The following is a 22585-nucleotide window of genomic DNA, read 5'->3' as shown; positions in this document are numbered from 1 at the left end:
TGGTTTCCTGGTAAGATTTGGACACGGAATGAAATAAGTAGAACCAGGAGAAGAGCAGCATACACTGTTACAATACAGTAAATGCAAACAGTTCTGAACGATCTAACAGTGCTGATCAATATGTTGGCAATCCTGGTTCTGGAGGAGAGACAATGAAACATGGTTCTCACCTCCTGAGACAGACAATGAGCAGCAGAGGCAGGAGAGAGAAACGTGTTTGGACGTGGCCAAGGAGGGAAGCCATTCTGCTCAACTGTGCATGTTTGTTACAAGGGCTTTTTTTTTTTCCTATTTCTTTTTCCCAATAGGGAAGGAAGAGAAAAATGAATGCTTGTTAATTGAACAGCAGAAAGGGAAAATTTAATTTTTAAAAATAGCATACTTACTATGTCACACAGTGAATGGGAATAAAAGGATTATGTTTCCAGCTGTGTACAAAGACCCAGGTTTGAATTCTACCCCTGATACATAGTGGATCTGTGACCCTTAAGTTCTCTAGGCAATGTTATAGTTGTAGAGAAGGTGCCAACCTGCAGTGGTAGAGGAAGCTTCTTTACCCAGGAGTTCCCTGCACCAAAGAAATCACAGGTTCAGTTCTTGTCCCTGTCCCTGTGTATTTTCCACAGAACTATCACTTTGATTTCTCATTATGGCCTAATGATTACTCTGGGTTTTTAAAGGCTTTTTATACAGGTGGAAAACAAGCACTGGTAGGTTCTCTCTACCTGGAGAATTTTTAAGTCTGGGTTGGTGACATACTGTTCCTGCAATCCACATATAAGCTTAACTAAGTTCAGAGTGTATCTTTGCCCAAAAGCGGGAGACTTGGTGAAGAGGTTTTGATCATGGGGACCCATGAAACATGAAAATATGAGGACCTTCAGTCCTTTGCAGCCGTCTTCTGTTTTTCACAGTATTTGGAGCACAGAGTGCTAAGAAATACAGAGATCTTAACCCATCTACAAACACTAATAATATAACCATTGGCACTCAGTGTATTATCTGTATTCAGTGAACAGCTAGGTGACTCACCTACTGAACTGATCGTGTCAGTATTGACAGTTATTACAAATAAAACAAGAAGTTGCAACTGCTTGTAAAAGGACAGCCCATAGGTTCTCTTCATAAAGGCAAATCAACAAGTTGATCATTGCTTTTATTGAGAATTAAAGGCAAGAAATAATATTTAATGAACTTGGTCATCTGACCTTTCAGTGCTCACTATTAGTAAATGAACAAAAAGACCCTGAAGAAAATTGTAGTACTTGAGTCAGCATCTGGCAGCTGGGTGACAGAGTGGATGGAGCACCAGATCTGGAGTCAGGAAGACCTGAATTCATATCTGTCCTCAGACACTTATACTAGCAGTGTGACTGTAGGCAAGTCACTTAACCTGGTTTGCCTCAGTTCTTCATGTACAAAATGAGTGGGAGAAGGAAATGGCACACGCCACTCCACTATCTCTGCCAAGAAAACCCCAAATGGGATCAGGACAAGTCAGACACTGCAGAAACGACTCGACAGCACGAACTAACAGCTGCTGCAAACCATGAAGAAGTAAAGAAGTTCCGTGAAGAATATGGCAAAATTCTCCCAAAGTAATTCATTATGCCTTAAAATGACAAAGATTTATAGATTACTGAGAAGGCTTATGCCTTCAAGAAGAAAGTTGGAAGACATTGGATGTGGTAAATGCCAACATGTAGAGTAGAAAGTGCATTGAACTTTCATTTAGAGGACCTGGGTTCATACCTACCTTTACAGCTTTAAGTAATTTAACTTCTCTGAACCCAAGTTCTCATCTGAAAAGTGAAAGGGATTGGATGAGAGAGCCTCTAAGTTCCCTTCTAGAACTAAATCTAAAATTATCTGAACATCACAGAAAGTGAAGTTGGTGTTAATGAACAATAAAGCATTATTTACCACAGATCATGGAGGTCAAAATCAAAACTAAGTTAAAAGAAAGGATTAAGAGGAGAGAAAGACATTGGATGTGTCTCAAAGGAGGCAGCATGGCCCAGGAAAAGAGTGCAGTACCACCTGCTAGAGGCTTCTTTCTTCTCTCCCTCTAAATGGTCTAGTGGAGTTAAGATTTTCTTAGATAACGTTAATGGAAACATTACTATAGCTTCTCTGCACTTCAATCATAGTCACTGTATTTTGACCCCTTTGTGATTTCTGTGCGTATTACAAAGTGTCAAGAAATTATTAGAGGTGCACATGTAAAAAGACTTTTATAAAACTGATCAATTGCCACGACTTAATGAATAGTTTGTTTTTGTCTGCTTTTGCTATTTCAAAGGTATAAAATAATTACTGGAAAACCTTCTGGTGCAATATCAGGAGTACAGAAAGCAGAAAATGGGCCAATTGACTGGAGTGCAGACATGCCTGTTTCTTGTAGCCTTTCTAGGTAAGTGTATTGTCCTTACCTGATCTCTTCGTATCATGACCATAGTTGGTTAACATCATAGTTTTTCCAGCTCTCTTAACAATAGAAATATTCTCCAATGAACGGTATGTCTTGTACAGAGATATAACTACTGACCCACCATTCATAAGGTATTTGCTTTGAATGGTTCTTTTTTTCCTAAATGCAATAGATTTTCAATGATCCTACACATTATTACTTAGTCTTATAACTAATGGCACTTACTTGTGAGATGACTAGTCAGGGGTTGAAGTATAGTTTCTGACCTTAAAATAATATGGAAATGTGGCCCAGAATGTTGGTCTCGGTAAAACTGTGCTTCACCTGACTGAAGTGAGTGGTTACAGATAAAATTACTCAATTCAATTCAACAACAATTCAACATTTATTAAGCGCTTATGTGACGTTAGGCATCTTCAAAGCCTAGCTCAAGTGCTATGTCATATGTAAGCCTTCTGTGATCAGTCCCTCTAGTTGTTAGTGTTTTCTCTCCCCCACCTCACAAAAAACCTGTCAAATTACTTTGTATTTGCCTGTCCTCATGTTCTTTCCTCACTAAGGAAGCTATTCTTCGAATGTTTTTTATCTTTTTATCCCCAGCCCCTGAGGCAGCATGGCATAGTGAATGGAGAGCTAGCCTCAAAGTCAGAAAAACCTGGGGTTTGAGGCTGACCTCTGCCACCTACTGATCACGTGACCCTAGAAATTCATTTACTTCTCAGTGCCCCCAGACAGCTCTCTAACTCTGTAAGTTTCAGAGAAAGAGTCAGTCTGTGTTGGTAGAGGAATTCCTTTGTAAGAGCATCCTACACCAATGAAATCCAAAGTCCAGTAAAAATGGGGAGCCCCCAGTATAGTGGCTGCCATGAGCAGCCAAGTGCCGAATGGACTGAGATACAAGGTCCTTGCTCTTGTATTCAAAGACCGAAATAAAAGTTTCCCAAAGAACAGGAATTGAAGGATTATGACACTGCTTTTATTTTTGTGAAATATTTGTCCAAAACCCTATATAAGGTCTCGTGAAGACTAAGAAATTATAAAGCACTTATTATTTCTAGTACTTTTTTCCTCCAACAGTTCATATATTCTACTGAACATTGGTTCATTGAGTTGCCATAGCCAGAAAAATTTTGTGAGATGAAAATCTTATTAAACAAAACACTAGATTGAAAGAAACTTACAAATGATAAAGAATTTCATTATAGTCTCCTCAGTTGTTAGAACCAAGATAATGTTTTAATTACTTGGCATTTGTGGTTTAACTTCTTTCTTCAACACGATGAGATTCCAGCACATTGTAGGATGTTCAGAGCTCTTCTTTCTCAGATATTCTTCCAGGATTTCTCTTCAGTGTGTAAAGTTGTTCATTAAAAACATCAGACCTTTTTTAAAAAAAAGAAGTGGGGTAGGGGATATAATAGGAAATACTGACCTGGGATTGGTCCAGAAGAAGGGATATTGCCATACCTACTACCTGGTGGGGTCATTAATTTGTAACAGGATTCTCTTAAGGATTAGGTTCAAGAGCTGAGTAGTTCTTGAGCAGAAGTTAGACTGAATCCCCTGAGCCCGAGTTCATTCCTTTCCAGTGAAGGCAGCCCAGTATGGTAGAAGAAGCAACGGTGCTAGAGCCAGAGGACCCGGCTTCTTCCACTGCCCCTACTGCCCTCTGTGGTTTTCTTACCCTTCTCTGGGCCTCACTTTCCCCCTGGATACAAATACGAGGATTGGACTCGGCTGTTGTCCACTTTTCTGTCAGCTTTCCACCAGTGATCCAAGAGCAGCAGGAAACCTTTTTGGATGTAATTTTTAGCTGTCTGCCTTTCTGTCTGCTAAACCAGTGGCTACTGTACTGTACTATACTGTATGATCTCGAGTAGTCACTTGGCTTTCTGAACCTCCTTTCTCCATCTGTAAAGTGGAGAGTGATAATCCCTGTTCTCCCTCACAAGATTTTTTGTGGGTACTCAATGAGATATATGAAAAATTTTGTCCCTGTAAAACAATATAAAAATGTAATCTATTATCTAGCTACCTTTAATAATTTAAATAAATATCAGACAGTCTCTTCCAGAGCAACTCAGAGAATTTGTATTTCAGTTTATAAAATTTACCAGTTAAAAACCAGCAACTAAAAAGTTAATTTTCTCAGCTATCCACTTCACTCCAGACCAAGGAATCCTAACCTTTTTTTGAGGCATGGGCCCCTTTGTCCATCTGGTAAAGTCTATAGACTCCTCAGAATCATGTTTTGAAATGCAGGGGATTTTTTTGTTTTTGTTTGTTGAAGCGATTGGGGTTAAGTGACTTGCCCAGAGTCACACAGCTAGGAAGTATTATGGATCTGAGGCTGGATTTGAACTCAGGTCCTCCTGACTCCAGGACCGGTGCTAATGCAGGTATTTTTTAAAAGGTCACAACTTCCAGAATAAAAATTACAGCTCTAAGCAGTGCTGGTCTGCTGTCTCTGCTTCTCTCTCTTTCGCATGCACACACATATTTTTGTTTCCTTTTATAATAATAATGCTGTTAGATTTGATTTGAGAAACATTAATTTCTGGGACTTCAAGAAGGCTGATAGAATTTGAATGCCTCAGAAAATTAATATGTGCTGTTTAATAATTAAGAGTGTTGATGTTTAAGATTTATTTTCTATCTTCCAACTCTAGGTCATTTTCTAATAGTATCCCAACAGGCCATCACTTTACAAATGTTAGAAGAGAACATTTGGTTTAGGCAAATTATGATTGTCCAATAAAGAACCCACAAACTAAAATAATTGAATAAATAATTAGAGTGTTGAAACCTGTTCTTTAATATACATAGTTGCCTTCCTAAATAATTTTATAATCTGATCTGCAAAGCATATGTAGTAAACTTCTGTAGGACAAGAGACCTTACCTAAATTAATCTCTATAGCCCTGGATATTTAGTAAGTATCCTGTGATAAGAATTGGAGCATCTCAGCTACTAAGGAGCATACAGAATGAATCTAATACTTGGGTCTTACAGTTCAATTGAACTGTGCAAATATGTTCCAAAAATACAATAGGCCACAAAATCTTATCTTGATCTACCTTCCTATCTGATTGTTCCATGGCTAATCACTGAAGTAAACATCATTGATCACGAACATGTTATAAGTTAATGCTGGGCCTGAGTAAAGCACATTTCTTGGTCGAAGATTATTAAATAGCTTTGGTACATGGTGAATGCTAAATGTCAGGGTAACTTTAAGAGAGGTTGTCAGTAGCCTCATTTATAAAAGAATAAATTTAACATTTTAAATGATCTCTTCTTTTTTGGTATACATAAAATAGTAATGACCTTGTGAGCATAGAAATCAGTACTTTACTTTAGATTCATGACCATCATTCCAACCAGCCCTGCCTTGTATATGTAGTATTATAATGTGCTTGGGGAGGTACGAAAACATGGGGGGAGAGGGGAATAGCGTAAATAGTTGTATAATGAATTCATCATGGAATACATAATACTTAATCTCTTTTTTTTGTTTGTTTAATTGTTTTTTGGGTGAGGCATTTGGGGTTAAGTGACTTGCCCAGAGTCACACAGCTAGTAAGTGTTCTGTGTCTGAGGCTGGATTTGAATTTAGGTCCTTCTGACTCCAAGGCCGGTGCTCTATCCACTGTGTTACCTACCTGCCCCCCCGCCCCATTTATTAGTAGTGAATTGCATTAGGCAAAAACTCTTTTTTTCCTCCTGAAAATGGCAAATTTTATAAAACATCGAGCAAATTAAGTAACCATTAATTAACTATAAAATTTTGAAAATAAGCTTTTTTTCTTCCATAGGTATGTTACAGTATTATTATTGCCAAACTATGAAACACTGATCTTATAATTAAATGTTATTTTAGGGGTCTGCAAGTACTACTAACCCCTGTTCTTGCAAACATTCTTGAAGCTGACCAGGAAAAATGCTGGGGTTTTGACCAATTTTTTGCTGAAACTAGTGATATACTTCACCGAATGATAGTGCATGTTTTTTCTTTACAACAAATGACAGCCCACAAGATTTATATTCATAGTTGTAATACGTAAGTACTTACTTTGTATTCTTATATGTTGTTATGTATATGGCATATTCTTTAGGCCAAATAAGCAGGCTGATACAAAAGTTATTTTTCTTGATGAATGAGGAGAATGGAGAACTGTCATAAACACTTAATGATTTAAAAATAGACAAATTATATTTGAATTTTTAGCACGTCTTCATTTCTATTTTGTCAATCAGTCAACAAGCCTTTATTAAGTGCTTGCCATTTATTAAGTGATTCCAGACACTGTGCTAAACACTAGAGATGCAAAGAAAGGCAAAAACCCTCTTCCTGCCCTTATGGAGCTCATAATCTAATAGGAGTTTTTTCTCAAATGTTAGCTGAAATTGGCTATTTCTTAAACTTTTCCATTATTGTTATTGTTTATATTATTTCCTGATTTTGCTTACTTCATTTTATATCAGTTCATAATAGTTTTCCTATGCTTCTATTCTTCGTATTTTTCATTTCGTACAGTGCAATAATATTCCATTTCATTAACTACCCCCGATTGATGGGCATGTGCTTTATGACAAATTTTATTAAGGTTATTTCATATTATGTCAGTATTCACGCATCTTACAAAATTGTTGAATAAATGAATGGAATCTTGTGACTCTGAGAATTTTTTTGTTTATAGAACTTGTTCTGTTCATATTAGAGTAGCATTAGTATGTATTTATCAGTACATGAAAATAGCCTCATTATATAGACCCAGATATTATATTATTATTGCTAAAATATTACCAGTTATCATTTGCCTAACCATGTTCTTTGTGGATTCTTCTGCACAGTGCTACTGTATTCCATGATTTGGTTTATAAACAGACCAAAATTGTTTCTTCAAATCAAGAACTGATCTATGAAGGACGACGATTAGTGCTTGAACCTGGAAGACTGGCACAGCATTTCCCTAAAACTACTGAAGAAAATCCCATCATCGTAGTAAGCCGGGAACCTATGAGCACTGTAGGATTAATGTATGAAAAAAGTATGCTGATTTCTTATTTTACATTGGGGGGAGCTCATTTTTAACATTATTGCATGTGCTTTGTAAAGGTTAATAATGATAGAAAGGTAGAACTTTGAGTAAATAATTTGTTTATGATTATTGTGAAGTTTCTGATAAAAACTGGTGTTAAGCTAAAACTTTTTTACATCATATAGTTTAAAATGTATCGTACAATATGATACAATTTGTAAATGTAACTCTCATCATTGTATTTTTTTAAGAAAAATAGGGCAAAATGTTTTATCAGCATCATCTTTGTACAGAACTACTTTTTTTTTTTTTTTAAACAGAGAACTCCTAGTCACTGAATACATTCAATAAATTTTTTTTCTTTTTTTTTTTTTTTCTTTTTCACGGTAGCATCCTCATGGCATAAAAGTATTGAAGCACTTCAAAAATTATTTAACCTTTCAACAGTAGAGTTGAATCCATTATCTTGAGAGATTTATGAAGTTACAATGTAATTTTGGAAAAAGTAAATTTGATAATATATCGAAGAGGATGTTATCTTTGAATGGGCAGCCTACCACAGTCTCTTGCACAGAGTAGGCACCTATTAAACGTTTAAATAAGTAGCAAGATTTATGTTCATTTAATGATATATGAGGCATTGGTTAAGTGATTGTTTTTCCTGAGGAAATTAGCTTGATTGTAGTTAACATTAGTTAGATTAAAAGTTTTTACTTTGCAGGGAATAAAATAATTTTGGAAGTTATGTTCACTACTAATTTTTTAGTATCTGAATAATTATTTATTTCCTATTTCAGTTTCACTCCCTAAAATACATCCACGTTATGATTTGGATGGTGATGCTGGTATGGCTAAGGTTAGTATTTAATCAGAATATTTCATATTCCTAAAGACATTAATTTAAAATCAGAAGTGATCTGTGGAAGTGAGAAATAACATTACTGATTTTAAAATGAGCTTTGTCCCTGTATTTACTCAAGCCAAGGTGTAATTCTTCAAATATTATTGACCTACCTGAAGTACAGTTCTGTAAAAATAAATGTTCTAAACAGAGGAGTTCATTTTTAAAAAAAGGTGGACCACTCCAAAAATACAGGCAATTTACTAACCCCTCCACAGAAGATAATGAAAAAAGAGACCAAAGCCAGAGTTTAGGAAAAGAGGAATAAATTAAATGGACTCCTGATACAAGGGAAATCCTCCTTTGCTGCACTTTGACTTTTCTCTTTCTTTTTTCTTTTTCTTTTTTTTTGCTTTTTGGTGAGGCAGTCGAGGTTAAGTGACTTGCACTCACACAGCTAGTAAGTGTCAAGTGTCTGAGGCCAGATTTACACTCAGGTTTTCCTGAAATCCGGGCTGGTGCTCTATCCAGTGCGCCACCTACCTCTTACTTTTTTCTTGCTTAGCTATATGCATACTTGGTTTGCCAGAGTGGATCAGAGTTTAATAAGTTGCCAATACCTTACCCTGTATTTTATTATGAATTCCTTGGTTTAGAACACTCATTTTCAAATACTCAAAAAGCTGTGTGGATTTTCTTTTGATGTGTGTCACATTTATTTCTCTTCCTTATTAACCAGTGTGTGGTTACACACTTTTTTTTAAAGTATCCATGCTTTTAAGTTTCTTGTGCATTTAGTAAACTCATTATTGAGCTTGAAGTTCATCAGTAACACTCATAACAAACTTGAAGATTTTTGTGTAAGTGTCCATTTTTTATGGCTTATTATCATTAGCCCAGTTATCACTAACTTTTTTCCCTTTAGGTAATAACAGGTGTCGTCTGTTATGCCTGTAGAGTTGCCAGTACCTTGCTGCTTTATCAGGAATTGATGCGAAAAGGAATACGATGGTTGATGTAAGTAATACATTAAATTTTAGAAAATGGTCATTTATATGAGGAGACAGATTATCATGTGAAATAACACGATGGGATCATTGCCCCCAAAAAGATGAAATTGGCATGGCTTTATCACTCTGCCTGCACAGATAGGCACATGCTTGCCTTTTTCTAGGTATACAGTTGCCATTAATTACTACTGGGGAAGGATTTTGTATGATAATTTAGTATCTTCTCATTGCTGCCTTCTAACATGATTTTAATTCCTCAAAATACTCTGCCTGCCCTTTGCACGTATCTCTGATCCACTCTAGCAAACGAAGTATGCATATAGTTAAGCAAGTAATTTAGACAAACAACTTGATTAAATTAATTTCTTAAGAACATATCATATTACATCAGATCCATTCATTCAGCATTCAGCAAGCATTTAAGGACCTCCTATTAATATGCTACCAGGAGCCTTTGTTAGAAGTAGGATAATCCCCCGGGATGACAACCTCAGAAGGTTAGACTTGCATCCTAAAGTATTCCTTTTATTAAGTCACTGTGACCATATCCTTCCAGTCTTATGTTAGTTCTCCAAGAGTCTTTGTTAGTGGTTCAATGTCAGAGTGACATGTTGTATCTAGTAGAACATCCCAAGGACCTGTTCATTCTCTTTTAATCTGCAAATGACAAATTTGAGATGGATAGCTTATGATGTCTAAAACACTGCCATCTAGAGGGTCTCTAACCCCTTTCGATTGATGCATGGCAAGAACCATTCCCTCCAGAGATCATGACATGAAAGAATTCCTCTCATGGAGGAATCGAAGCTCACAAAAGACACAGTGGTTCAGTAGTTGAGTCTTCCTTTGAAGGGCAAAGAGATGTGATTGGGTGGGTGAGTATCCACGCTGGGTGGGGGAAGAGACTGTTAGTCTGACCAAGAGACCATGAAAGACCGATACCTGGTCCCATGTTTTGTTATTGCTTGCTGTCTTGGGGAGAAAGGAAAATCTTACAAAAATGAATGTTGAAAACTATCTTTACATGTAATTGGAAAAAATAAAATACTATAAAGTGGGGGAGGGGGGAAAGTGACAGGATGCAAAAGGCATGATAAGGTGAAATTTAGTAGGAAGAGATGTAGTCTTGTCGGGTACAAAAACTTAGCTTCATAAGTATGATACGAAGATTAGACAGCAGTTCTTTTGAACAAAATCTCTGGATTTTAGTTGACTGCAAACTCGATATGAGTCAGCATTGTGATGTGGCAAGCAAAAAAAAAAAAGTTAACGAAATGTTGGACTGCATTAAGAGAGGCAGAGCTTCTAGGACTAGGGAGGTGACAGTCTCATCACGCTTGGCCCTTATCAGATCTGCTCTGGAGGGCTGTGTTAAATTCTGGGTGTTGTGGTGTAAGAAGGATGTTGAGCTGGGGAGTGGCCAGCTGCCAGCAGCCAAGATAGTGAAGGCACTGTGTCCGTGTCCGTGCCCGTGTCACATGTCACACGAGGGTCAGTGAAAGAATTGAGAATGTTTGGCCGGGAGAAGAGACTCCTCGCGGGGAATGGCCGCCCCCTCAAGGATTTGAAGGGCTGTCATGTGGAAGAGGGGTGATGAGGCTTGTTCTGTTTTTCTTCAGAAGCAGCGGGGGAAAGGTGCAAAGAAGCTGCTTTAGGCTTGATTTCAGGAAAGGCTTCTAGGGATTAGAACTGTCCCAAAGTGGAATAGACTGCCTGGAGAGTTAAGGGCTTGTGCCTCCTTAGCTGTCATAAGCAGAGGCTGGGTCACCATTTGTCAGGTATGTTACTGAAGGAATTTCTTTCGTATAGATGGTGAATTAGGGGTCACTGAGGTCCCTTTCCAGTCCTCAGATTCTTTGATTAGTATGTCAGCAGTGTGAAGGTTGTTGGAAAGGAGCACAAGGAAGTGGGCAAGGGAACCCTGTTAGGAAACTCTTGTAGTAGCCCAGCCAGTGGAAATTGGGACCTGGACTATGATTATGGCAGTGGGAGGGATAGAGGTGACAAATATTGTAGAGCTGTGTCTACAAAGTGCTAACTGTATATGAAAGGTGAAGGAGAGGGAAGGGTCAAAGATAAAGCCAAAATTTTACGGTAGGAGACTGGCTGAGTGGTGGTGCCACTGACGGAGATAGTGAAGTCAGAAAGGCATAGATTTGGGGACAAATATAAAAGGTTTGATTTTGAAAGCTTTGAGTTTGAAGTTGTTCAGGTGGGAGTGTTCTGTAGGCAATTAAGAGATACAGAGCTGAAATTCAGAAGAAGTTGGAGGGAGAGATCTAGGAGCCAGCTGCATAGCTGGGATCATTGAAGCTGTGGGAGTCTATGAGATTGCAAAGGGAGCCTGGAGGGTGGGAGGAAAGGGGAGAAGAGAGAGAGAGAGTGTGAGTGTGTGTGATAGTTGAGGACAGTTTAGATGTTCAGGAACCACTGGCAACAAGTGAGGAGCATTTAGAAATAGGAAGGGAGTCCAGAGAGTGTAGTGTTTCTGGCTAGGGAAAGAAGCCGAGTTCACAGGGGAGGGGTGGTGATCAGTATTGTCAAAGGCTAGGGAAGGATAGAGCAAGGACACAGGCTGAAAAAAGGCCATTAGAATTGTCAGATGGTGGTCATTTGTAGCCTTTGAGAGAATATGTTCAGTGGAGTTGTGGAAACAGAAACTAGATCACAAGGGGTAAAAAGAGAGGGTGAGTGATGAAGAAGCAGAAGCTTTGGGAGTTAAGGTCACTAATTTTTCAATAGCTAATTCCTGTATTTTAAGGGGGGAAAGCTTCTTAGGAGGTTCTGTTACATTTATTGAAGTAGTACTGTTTCATTTGCTACCTGTTCCATTCAAGTGGATTTTCCAGTGATCCATGTAATTGTTGTTTCTTTTCTTTATTAGCTTAATGAGTCATAGGAGTATTAAGATTTTATGATTTTTCAAAAAAATTGTGGAAAAGAAGAACATTTATCTATGTTACATAAGTGGTATTACAATTTTAGAGGGCAAATTAATGGTTTAATTTTAAAGGAATGTATGTTACTATATCAGGTGTTTCCAAGGGGGAAAAATAAACCATAGTAGCTTGTAAATTGAATGCCAAATAAATTCATTAGTGTACTTTGCATCCATAGAATTATAAAACTCTCAAATTCTAAATCATTAAACCAATAGTAAAGCTTGCAAAATTAAGTGCTATAATAGTGCTTAGAAATAAAATTTTTAGCAGTATCCTCCTCAAAATCTGAATCAAATTTCATATATGTTAAGAATGTTGTTCTAAAGTATGCATATGGTATTTCATATGATCTGTAAGAATAGTACTTCTCTTAACAGCTGTTGTTACTATAAGTGGTAGAAAAGGGAAAATCCAATGACTCTGTAGGTAGACTGACATGGTTAGTATTATTTTACAGTGAACTGATTAAAGAAGATTATAATGAAACCATACACAAAAAGACAGAAGTTGTGATTGCTCTGGATTTCTGTATCAGGAACATTGAAAAAACTGTGAAAATGTAAGTAAAATTACTTTCTTGCTTCTAGTCGTTAAAATGTTAGATTCAGTTGCATTTCTTAGGTATCATTGTCATAACATGATAAAAGTTCTCAAGTTCATTTTAATTCTCTTTTAAAAAGAACTTATTTTATTAGTGGTATTAAGAATAAAGTTCCTAGTGGTTGTATGGCTATGATATGAAAACAAAATACCAGTACTGTTTAGAAAGAATTAAATACTAAGTCATTAGTGGGTTTGTTTTTGTTTTTTTCTAAGAAGGAAAAAAAAATTGAAAATAAAGTCATCTAATTCCTACCTTATAAGCCAAAAACCCTATACACTGAAAATAAAATAAAATTTTACTCTAAAGTAAAGAATAGTTACCCTAAAATCTTATTTCAATACCTTTTTCAGAGCTATGGGATAAACCTGATTTTTCATTTCTTGTTCATCTCAACCACGATTTCACATTCTTATACGTAGTCTAGTTACATGTATGGCTGAGGCTATAGTAGAATAAATTTATTTTACGTCTTTAGGTGTTTACCCTTCATTTCCATTAAGTAGTTACTGAAATTAGATATCTGAGTGAATATGTAGCCTTAATTGTTTATTATTAAATTTAACATGCCCACTTTCTTCCTTAACTGAATAAGATTACATTAGAATAATGTGAAATTTTCTTTCTCTTAGAAAGCTACTATTCTCTTTTGGGAGTTTGGTGGCAGCTGCATATGTCACCTTTTCTTGATTTTTAAATAGGATAGTCAGTGGATCTGATGTTGTTAATTAACTTCTAAATGTAACTTTTCTAAATATCTTTTAAAAAATACGTATATATGTATGCATTGTATTACCATTTAGTCTTTTTCCTGATGACTTATTTTTATTGTGAATAGATATGAAAAATTGATGCAGATTGATTTGGAAGCAGCTGAGTTGGGTGAAATTTCAGACATACACACTAAATTGTTGCGAGTAAGTAATTACCAGATCTTAAGCCATAAATCCATAGTCTACCTTTTGTTTATCAGAGATAGAAATGGAACTCAGGTTGATGAGTTCTTAGTCTACCTATGTCAAAGACTTGGAAAAAGAGTCTTCCATGTCCTCCCAGAGCAAACAAAAATTTCAGTGATAGAGTCTATCCTACCCAAATTATTCCTGCTGTAATTTAAGCCTTTTCTTAGAATTGTAACATTTTAGGGCAGAAGGCAGCATTGTAGATCATCTAGTCCAACTCTTTCATTTTATCAAAAAAAAGGAAACTAAGTCTCAGAGAGGAGCAGTGATTTGCCAAGTATCAAATCACTAGTCCATTTGTGCTCTCCATAATGTTCCCTTGTTTTGCCTTTTGTGATAAAAAAAAAAATCCAACTTACACATGCAAATTAACATACTCCTTGAAATTAACCAGAAATGATTAACAAGGTAGGTAATAAATGAGCAGTTATTCTAAGGTTCTTGTCAAGTGCCTCATCGTGGCGCAGAGATGAGCCTGTTCTCTGTGGCTGTGTCAGTGGAGCACAGACCAGAAAGGTTTTCAGTGCAGGCCTGCTGGCAGACTAATGGGTCACAGAATTAGAGTTAGCAGTAACCTTAGAGGGTGTGTAGCCAGCTTTGTAGCCTTACTTTGTAGTTGAGGAAACTGAGAGACAAAGAGGAGAAATAACTTGCCTCCTGTCACAGAACCTGCCTTCTGACTCCCGTTTTAGCCTTCTTACTGCTCATTCTATAGTGTGTGTATAACAACTATCTTGACTCCATCCATTTTTCTCTTAACTTTCTCAGTTTCCTCATCTGTAAAAGTTTAAGCTAAAGCAATGAAGAAATCTTAAGAAAACAAATATTGAATGTGTCCTTACCATCCCTGTGCTTACAGATGGAAATGACTGCTTTGAAGTCTGCTAAGGAAGAGCAGAATAATACACAGATGTTGTCCCCAATAGGATCATCAACATTGTGATTTTTGGCACTCTAATCCCAAACCTGTTACTCTCCTCTAGCTCTCCAGTTCACAGGGAACAATAGAAACCAGTCTTCAGGATATCAAAAGCAAATTGTCTCCTGGGGGATTATTGGCAGATACCTGGGCAAACCAAGAAGGAACACATCCAAAAGACCGCAAGTAAGTGAAAGCTTTATTTGCTCAGCTCTTCATTGTTACCTGCCTTTTGCCACACTGACTACAGTAAAACTCTTGATCTTTTTTTCTCTGAATAGTGCAGAAAAACTGCAAGTCCTGCTGAGTTGCATTACAGAGATTTACTATCAGTTCAAAAAAGATAAAGCAGAACGTAGTAAGTAAATTTTAACTTATTTTATTTGGTAAGTCAAATTGAATGGATTGTATGTAATAGTGATTGTTATTTTAAGAGATGTGATTCTCGATAGTAACGGATGCTTAAGGGAAATAGTTTATTCTTAAGGTATCTTTTGAAAAATTTAAATTCTTAGGCTTTTTGAACTATATGATCTCAGAAAAAGAAATTCTGCAACATTTTGAGATTTTAATTAACAAAATTAATATGATAAACTCTTATTTCTAGGACTAGCTTACAATGAAGAACAGATTCACAAATTTGACAAGTAAGTGTCTAAATTATATTTTTAGTCATCAGATTGCTTCTTGTTGCCATTCTGCTACTGTGATATTTCATAGAAACAATTGTCCTTTAACTTCGACTTAATCAGGCTGCTTACCATGTGTATGTTGGACATTAAGACCCATGACATTCCTGGAACGCAGTGATGAGGTGGTAGGGAGAATCTGAATTATGTTGAACCACACTTTCACAACTGAAATAATGGCAGAAAGAGAAGGGCTTCGTGCCTCTACTCCCTATTCTTCTTTTTTATGACTTCTCTTATTGCTATTCGCCACGTCATAGTGAACGGTGCTGCCCTCACCTCCCCACCTCCCAGTAGCTTCAAGTATTATTAACATGGACTTTTGCTTTCTAGTATAGCTAGTGTAAAATCTCATGTCAAACCACATTCCTTTTATTTTGGCTGAGTCACACATATTTAAAAAAAAAAAATGTCAGTGTCAGAGAGTAAATGACTCAAAAAGAGAGTATTTGCTCTCTGGATCCTTGTCCAAGCCAAGGCAGGTAGCCTAAATTTATCTCTTATCCATATGAATTGATTGGTATCCCAGCTTCCATCCTTTCCCCTCTCCAATCCATCATCCACACAGCTGCCAAATTGATATTTCAAACCAAATGAGCTGACCACTTCACTTCTGTACTTAGAAATCTTTAGTGGCTCCCTCTTATCCAAATAAAATACTGAATCCTCAGCCTGACATTGAAAGCCTTCCCACAGTATGACTCCCACCTACCTCTCCAGTATATTCTTCTCCTTCACACATTTTGTGTTACAGATTGGCCTATGTACTCTGATTGTCAGTCTGTTATTTCTCCCATTCATTACATGACTTCTTTGCCTTTTCTAATTATACATGTCCTTTATGTTTTTTTGTCATTTCTTGTATTCTAGTCAGCATTGGTAAGATACAGCCTATTTGTGCCCACCAGGCATTTTGCCAGTGCCCTTCATGTCCCTTGGAATTTTTTTTTTGAAGTTGTAGAGTTATAACGTGATTGGCAGCCAGATCTTCACCAGGGGAACATCAGTGTTAAAAAAGACTGACTCGGGCAATAGGAAATAGATTGAGATCATTGAAAGCCCTTATATAGTTTACTAAATATGATCCAATCTTCTTTCTTCCTCCTGTTAAATTTCAGTATTACTATGGTAGCTTTCAAAAACAAAAATCATCCTGAAAGGTTGGAATGTGTACATATATAAGGTTTGCTGATGGAAATATATTCTTCATTTTAAGAGTGATGAAAAGGTTCCCTTCCCCCTTTGGTAATTTTACTCTTTTGCATTATATATTTAATAAATTTTTAAGGTGTGAGGTAGGGATTAAGAAATTTGTGGGAGAAGATTCCATTGATTATTCTTAAATTACAGGCAGAAACTGTGTTTTTATGCAACAAAAGCTATGAGCCACTTCACTGATGAGTGTGTTGAAAAATATGAAACATTTTTGGATAAGGCAGAAGAGTGGATGAGGTAAAAAAAAAAAACCCAAAAAACCCTTTTTTGATTTTTACAATTTTGACATCTGTTTTTGTAACTTGCTTATTTTAAGTGAATTCATTTTACTTTCAGAAAGATGCTTCACCTAAGGAAACAGTTGTCATCTCTAACTAATCAGTGTTTTGATATGGAGGAAGAGGTATCAAAGTACCAGGACTATACTAATGAGGTACTGGAGCCTTTCTGATTGCAGAAAAAAGGCCTTTTTTTCCCCTTGAAGACCACTGATATTAAATTAGGATAAACAGTATTTGAGAATATTTGTTTTAGTAATTAGTTGGAGAAACAGCACAGGCTGTTTAATCTAATCTAGCTCTTAATCTAATTTCTAATTCAGTCAGTAAACATTTATTAAGCACCTACTATGTGCCAGGCACTGGGGATCCAAAAAGAGACAAAAGACAGTCCCTACCCTCAGGCAGCTCACAGTCTAATGAGGGAAAGCAACACATAAAAAAGAAGTTGAAAACAAGGATTGGGAAGGGAGGGAAGGGAGGACACCTGGTATGGAGGCATGATGGAGTCCTGCAGCCAGGTGGGAAATAAATTTCTCATTGATAACCACAGACACTTAAGTATACACAGGGCATCCCAGAAGTCGTGGTGTGCTTTTAAGCTTGCCCTGTATTGCTGTCATTTTGAATATAGGATGAATAAAGATTCAGGCTGACATCTTTTAAATAAAACGAGCTGCCTCTCAGTGTGAGTTCCAGAGTCTTTCACAGAGACTAGATGACTACTTATTGAAGGTGTTACAGACAGTATTCATACTTGGGAGAAGAGATGGACTAGATTACCTTGAAGGTTACTGTCCAACTCTGCAGTTTGGTGGTTCTCTTCTAAAATAAGTGCCTAGGCTATTGCAGTAACCTCTAGATAAATCTTCCTGCCTCCATTGTCTCCTTCATGCAGCCCACCTTTCTTGCTCTTTCAGATCAGCCTTCTTGATGACTGTCGTGATCACGTCAAACCTGTGCCTAGAAAGCACTGCTGACTCCTTTATGCCTATAGAGAGAATTCCTTGTTTCTTTTATTAGTATTAGAAGCTCTCCATAGTTTGTTACCTCCTCACCTTTCCAGCTGCAGCTTCTATTATTTCTCTCCTTGCACTGCATGTTCCAGCCAAGCTACATAAGTCTTTATTCCCTGCACATATCCTCCTTATCCCTGCCTTTTCTGACTCCTCCTACTGCCCAAAATGTCCTCCCTCCCCTTAGACATAGTGATCTAAGTATGTACCTTCCTATAAGCTGCTGAACTCCATCCTGGCAGAGACAGTTAATGTAAATGTTATGTCGTTTCCAGCCTTGAGCACAGTGCTTTGTGAAAATAGGCATTTAATGATGCTCCGTGGATTGAATAGCACTCTAGGAATTAAAAGTGGAACATTGACATATACAACTACTTGTTTCAAAATACCCAGGTGTTTGTTTAATCCCATGTAAAAGTAATTAACTATTTACTATGTTTAAGGACCTGGGATTGCAAGGAAGAAAAACATTTGTATAATTAAAATATCTTGGTTGGAAACATGTTTACCTATATGTTCCATATAGCTACCAGCTTAAAATTATTTTCAGATTTTTGTATGAGGCATAAATGTTGTCACACTAGCAGTTTTGATTCCAAATGTTAATTAGTAATTTTACTAAAAGGTGTAGCATGAGTTCTGTAGTAGAAAATTTGTTGCTCTTTGTTTTGTGATTCATATATACCTTTTCTGTGTTTCAGTTACAAGAAACTTTGCCTCAGAAATTGTTTGCAGCTTCCAGTGGAATAAAACATACCATGGCTCCCATTTATCCAAGCTCCAACACACTAGTGGAGATGACCCTTGGGTAAGAAGTTCACAATTGAGTGATTAATTTACAGTTTGTCACCATTTTTAGCTCTGAGTATTTGATATTAGTAAATAATTCTAGGATAAAGTTCAAAATTGCTCGAGAATTGCTAACATTACTTGCAAATAAATTAAATCTGCAGGTGGAAATTTCAGGTTATAAAGTAATGACAACTCATTGGTTTTTGTTTTATAGCATGAAGAAATTGAAGGAAGAGATGGAAGGTGTTGTTAAAGAACTTGCTGAAAATAATCATATTTTGGAGAGGTGAGGTTCTTCTCCACCCCCACCCCCCCAGTAAATATCTACTAAATTAAAAATAGGCACAGACTTTAATATTCCTGGATCATTGGCTAAGCAGTAATGGAGGATATATGTGCACAAGCCTACTTCAGATTTTTCTCTAACTTGGTCTTGTTTGACCCCTCTTGCTACTTGTTATTTATCTTAAGAGATTGTAATACCTGTCTACTTCTCATAGTTACTGTGGGGAGAAAATCATATAAATAATTTTACAGTAGATTCCATATTATATAATTATTTCTTGGTAATACTAGCTTTTTGAATCAGTTGCTGTTTGGTTCAAAACCATCTTTACCTTGTATGTAAAGATTGCTCATTTCAACAGTCATTTTGCATTTTCTGAACTCAAAGCTACTTGTTAGGTGCTGTTCTGGAATCCTTTGGTTTGTTATTGGTTCTGGAGTATTGTGTAAATGCAGTTACTTAGCAAGCCAGCTGCATGTGTACCTTCAAGTATTAAAGATGCCAGCACCTGACTGTAGTGCAGAGCCAGTGAGACTGTCCTCATCTGGCTGGAGCCACGTTCACTTCGCAGGGTAACACAGGGCTTGCCAAACCTTTACAAGGTACATAAATGGGTGTTGTTTTTATTATGCCTGGCCCCTCTTGAGTTCATTTTCACAAATATTTATTGAGTACCTATTACTGCCAGTCAGCATTCTACTAGTAGTCGTTTTGAAATATGGCATCCAGGTTTTTTTATTTTTATCATCTGGTATCCCTAGTGAGACCCCTCTCCCTGCAACTGCCAGGTTTCTAGACAGCTTCTTGGGGAATTCTGGACTAAATGGAGGAGCTTACTTCTGTTTCTTGTTTTTATTGGTCTGTCTGAGGTTCTTTTAAGATATTTGCCTGGGTTTATGTGGGAGAACTGAACTTCTCTACAACCTCTCATATTACTATCAACCAGGAGTCATTCCCTTAACATTTTTTCGAAACATTTTATTGTTTTGGGGGGAAGGCAGTCACATTTAAGGCCAGATTATGAAGGACATTAAAAGCCAAATAGAAGATTTAATTTTTATCTTGGAAGTATGTATTGAATGAGAGGGAGGGAGGGGTAATATGGCCAGACCTCTACGTTAGGATAATCCCTTTTGATACTGAGCAGAGGATATACTGGAGTGGGGAGCGAGTTGGGGCAAGGAGATCAACCAGCAAGCTATTGCAGTAGTCCAGGAATGAGGTGATGAGAGGCTGCACCATGGTAGTAGTGGTGTCAGAAGAGAGAGAGGGAGTTTATCCAAGAGATATTTCAAAGGTAAAATTGAGCCCAGGTGACAGGGAGGATGGTGGAGCCCTCAACAGCAATTAGGAAATTCAGAAGGGTTGAATAAAGAGGAAGCTTCAAAGGGTTGATCATAAAGGATGATGAAGAAAAACATGTCAGAAGTAGAGAGTTGGGGTCTGGCCTTAGCAAGAGAAGAGGAGGAAGAGCTCTCTTCACTTAGGGGTTTCTAGTGTTGATCATTTGTTCTGTCTCTGCGTTCTGTACTTTATATAGGGTAAACATAAGAATAGAGGGGAAAAGTATAAGAGATTATGATGGAGAGAAATAACACAATTAAGTCATAACCGAAAATGTGATGAGTGAAATGAATGTACCCAGAAAGTAGAAGATGGTGGAATGTATTGGAAAGCAAAAGCCAGCCAAATGTTTATAAGAAACATGCTTGAAACATAAAAATCCACAGAGTTAAAATAAGCGATTGGAATAGAATTTATTACACTTAAGGTGAATTTTTTTTAAAAAACAGGGCTAGCAATCTTAATTTCAGACAAGATAAAGAGTTAATAAGGAAACTGTTATGTTTAAAGGCACCATAGGTGATGAAATCAATACTTAATGTACAAAGTGTCCCCAAAGACTTAGTTCAATTTTCCTTTTCTTAAAAGTTATATATACACAAAATATCATTGCATCTAAGTACTTGAAGGAAAAGTTAATTGAATTACTGGGAGAAATAGCCAGAAAAAATTATGATAATACAAAGAACTCAGTATGCTCCATTTAGACTCAGACAAATCTAACAAAAAGATAAGTTAGAAATATATATATATATGTGTGTGTGTACATATACATACGTATGTGTATATAGAGATACATATGTGTGGATCTGTGTGTATGTGTGTAGTAAAATATTAGACTAGGGGTCAAGAAGATCTGAGTTAGACTCCTTCCTCAGACACTAGCTCTATGTTTTTGAGCAACTCTCTTAGCCTTTCTGAGTCTGTTTCCTAGTAGTGCTCCATGGGGTTGTTGTGAGGAACAAATACAATAATATATGTAAAATGTTCTGTAAACCTTGAAGTGCTATATAAATGTTTGCTATCTGTCAATTACTGAATATTAATAGAAAGGAATATGTATATCCTATACATATTTCCTAGATATAGATGATACTTTTACAAAAGTTGACCATGTGGGGGCAGCTAGGTGGCGCAGTGGATAGAGCACCAGCCCTGGAGTCAGGAGGACCTGAGTTCAAATCCAGCCTCAAACACTTGACACATACTAGCTGTGTGACCCCGGGCGAGTCACTTAACCCCGTTGCCTAGCCCTCCCACAAAAAAGTTGGCCATGTGCTATAAGGAATTAAAATCTCACAAACAAATGTAGAAAAGGATGAATATTAAACCTATCCCTTATTACAATGTAATAAAAATTACAATTAATAAAGAACCTTTGGAGAAAGGAGTCAAGTGGAGAATAGATCATTTAATTCTAAAGAATTGGTGGATCAAAAAACAAATCATACAAACAATAGGTAATTTCTTTATGGAAAATTAAAATAGTAAAACAACATAACCCAAACTTTTGTGGTTCAACCAAAGTAGTCCTTTGGGGAAATATTTCTCTCTCTATAAACATTTTCATTCCTAAGAGAGAGCAGACCAGATCAGTGAATTGAGCATGTATTAGTCAATTAAATACAAAAATAAAAATTATGAAAATTAATAAAAAGTTGAACAAAATTAAAAGGAAAAATATTGAATTGATATAACTAAGGTATTTGAAGAAAAAAGCTAATCTGATCCAGAAAATAGAGGAAAACCAAATTATCAGTATCAAAAGTGAAAAAAAGGAGGCAGCTAGGTGGCGCAGTGGATAGAATGCCGCCCTGGATTCAGGAAGACCTGAATTCAAATCCACCCTCAAACACATAGCACTTACTAGCTGTGTGACCCTGGGCAGGTCACTTAACCTCATTGCCTAGCCAAAAAAAAAAGAAGAAGAAGAAAAGAAAGAAACAAAAGTGAAAAAAAAAAGATAATTCACAATAAATGAAGCGAGAATTATTAGAAATTGTTTGCCCAATTATATTTGGAAAACTGATAAATGGATGAATGTTTACAAAAATTATTAAGTGCCCAGATTAAGGGAATAAAAAGAGAATATTAAAAATCTAGTCTTAGCAATTGAACATGTTATGGAAAGAACTCAAAGAAAGCAACCCTAAGAGCTGATCTACTTATAAGTTAGTTCTGTCAGATATTCAAAGATTAATAAATACCAGCATTATA

General features: G+C 36.6%; 1 protein-coding gene across 3 annotated transcripts in view; it reads left to right on the top strand.

Moving 5' to 3' along the window:
- Positions 1-22585, top strand: part of TBK1 (TANK binding kinase 1) — a 50112-nt gene that overhangs the window by 23355 nt on the left and 4172 nt on the right. For all 3 annotated transcript variants that reach the window (XM_027854164.1, XM_027854163.1, XM_027854165.1), the window contains 14 exons: positions 2303-2413; positions 6312-6491; positions 7286-7482; positions 8271-8329; positions 9240-9331; positions 12724-12825; positions 13706-13784; positions 14813-14934; positions 15030-15106; positions 15356-15395; positions 16788-16889; positions 16989-17085; positions 18648-18754; positions 18953-19024. In XM_027854164.1, the coding sequence (XP_027709965.1) occupies positions 2303-2413; positions 6312-6491; positions 7286-7482; positions 8271-8329; positions 9240-9331; positions 12724-12825; positions 13706-13784; positions 14813-14934; positions 15030-15106; positions 15356-15395; positions 16788-16889; positions 16989-17085; positions 18648-18754; positions 18953-19024 (1437 nt within the window). The remainder of the gene's footprint in view (positions 1-2302; positions 2414-6311; positions 6492-7285; positions 7483-8270; positions 8330-9239; positions 9332-12723; positions 12826-13705; positions 13785-14812; positions 14935-15029; positions 15107-15355; positions 15396-16787; positions 16890-16988; positions 17086-18647; positions 18755-18952; positions 19025-22585) is intronic.

The sequence above is a fragment of the Vombatus ursinus genome, unplaced genomic scaffold (genome assembly GCF_900497805.2).
Source record: "Vombatus ursinus unplaced genomic scaffold, bare-nosed wombat genome assembly UNPS02010320.1, whole genome shotgun sequence".
Taxonomy (NCBI): domain Eukaryota; kingdom Metazoa; phylum Chordata; class Mammalia; order Diprotodontia; family Vombatidae; genus Vombatus; species Vombatus ursinus.
The sequence above is the reverse complement of the archived record's forward strand: the minus strand, read 5'-3'. Positions and strand labels throughout refer to the sequence as shown.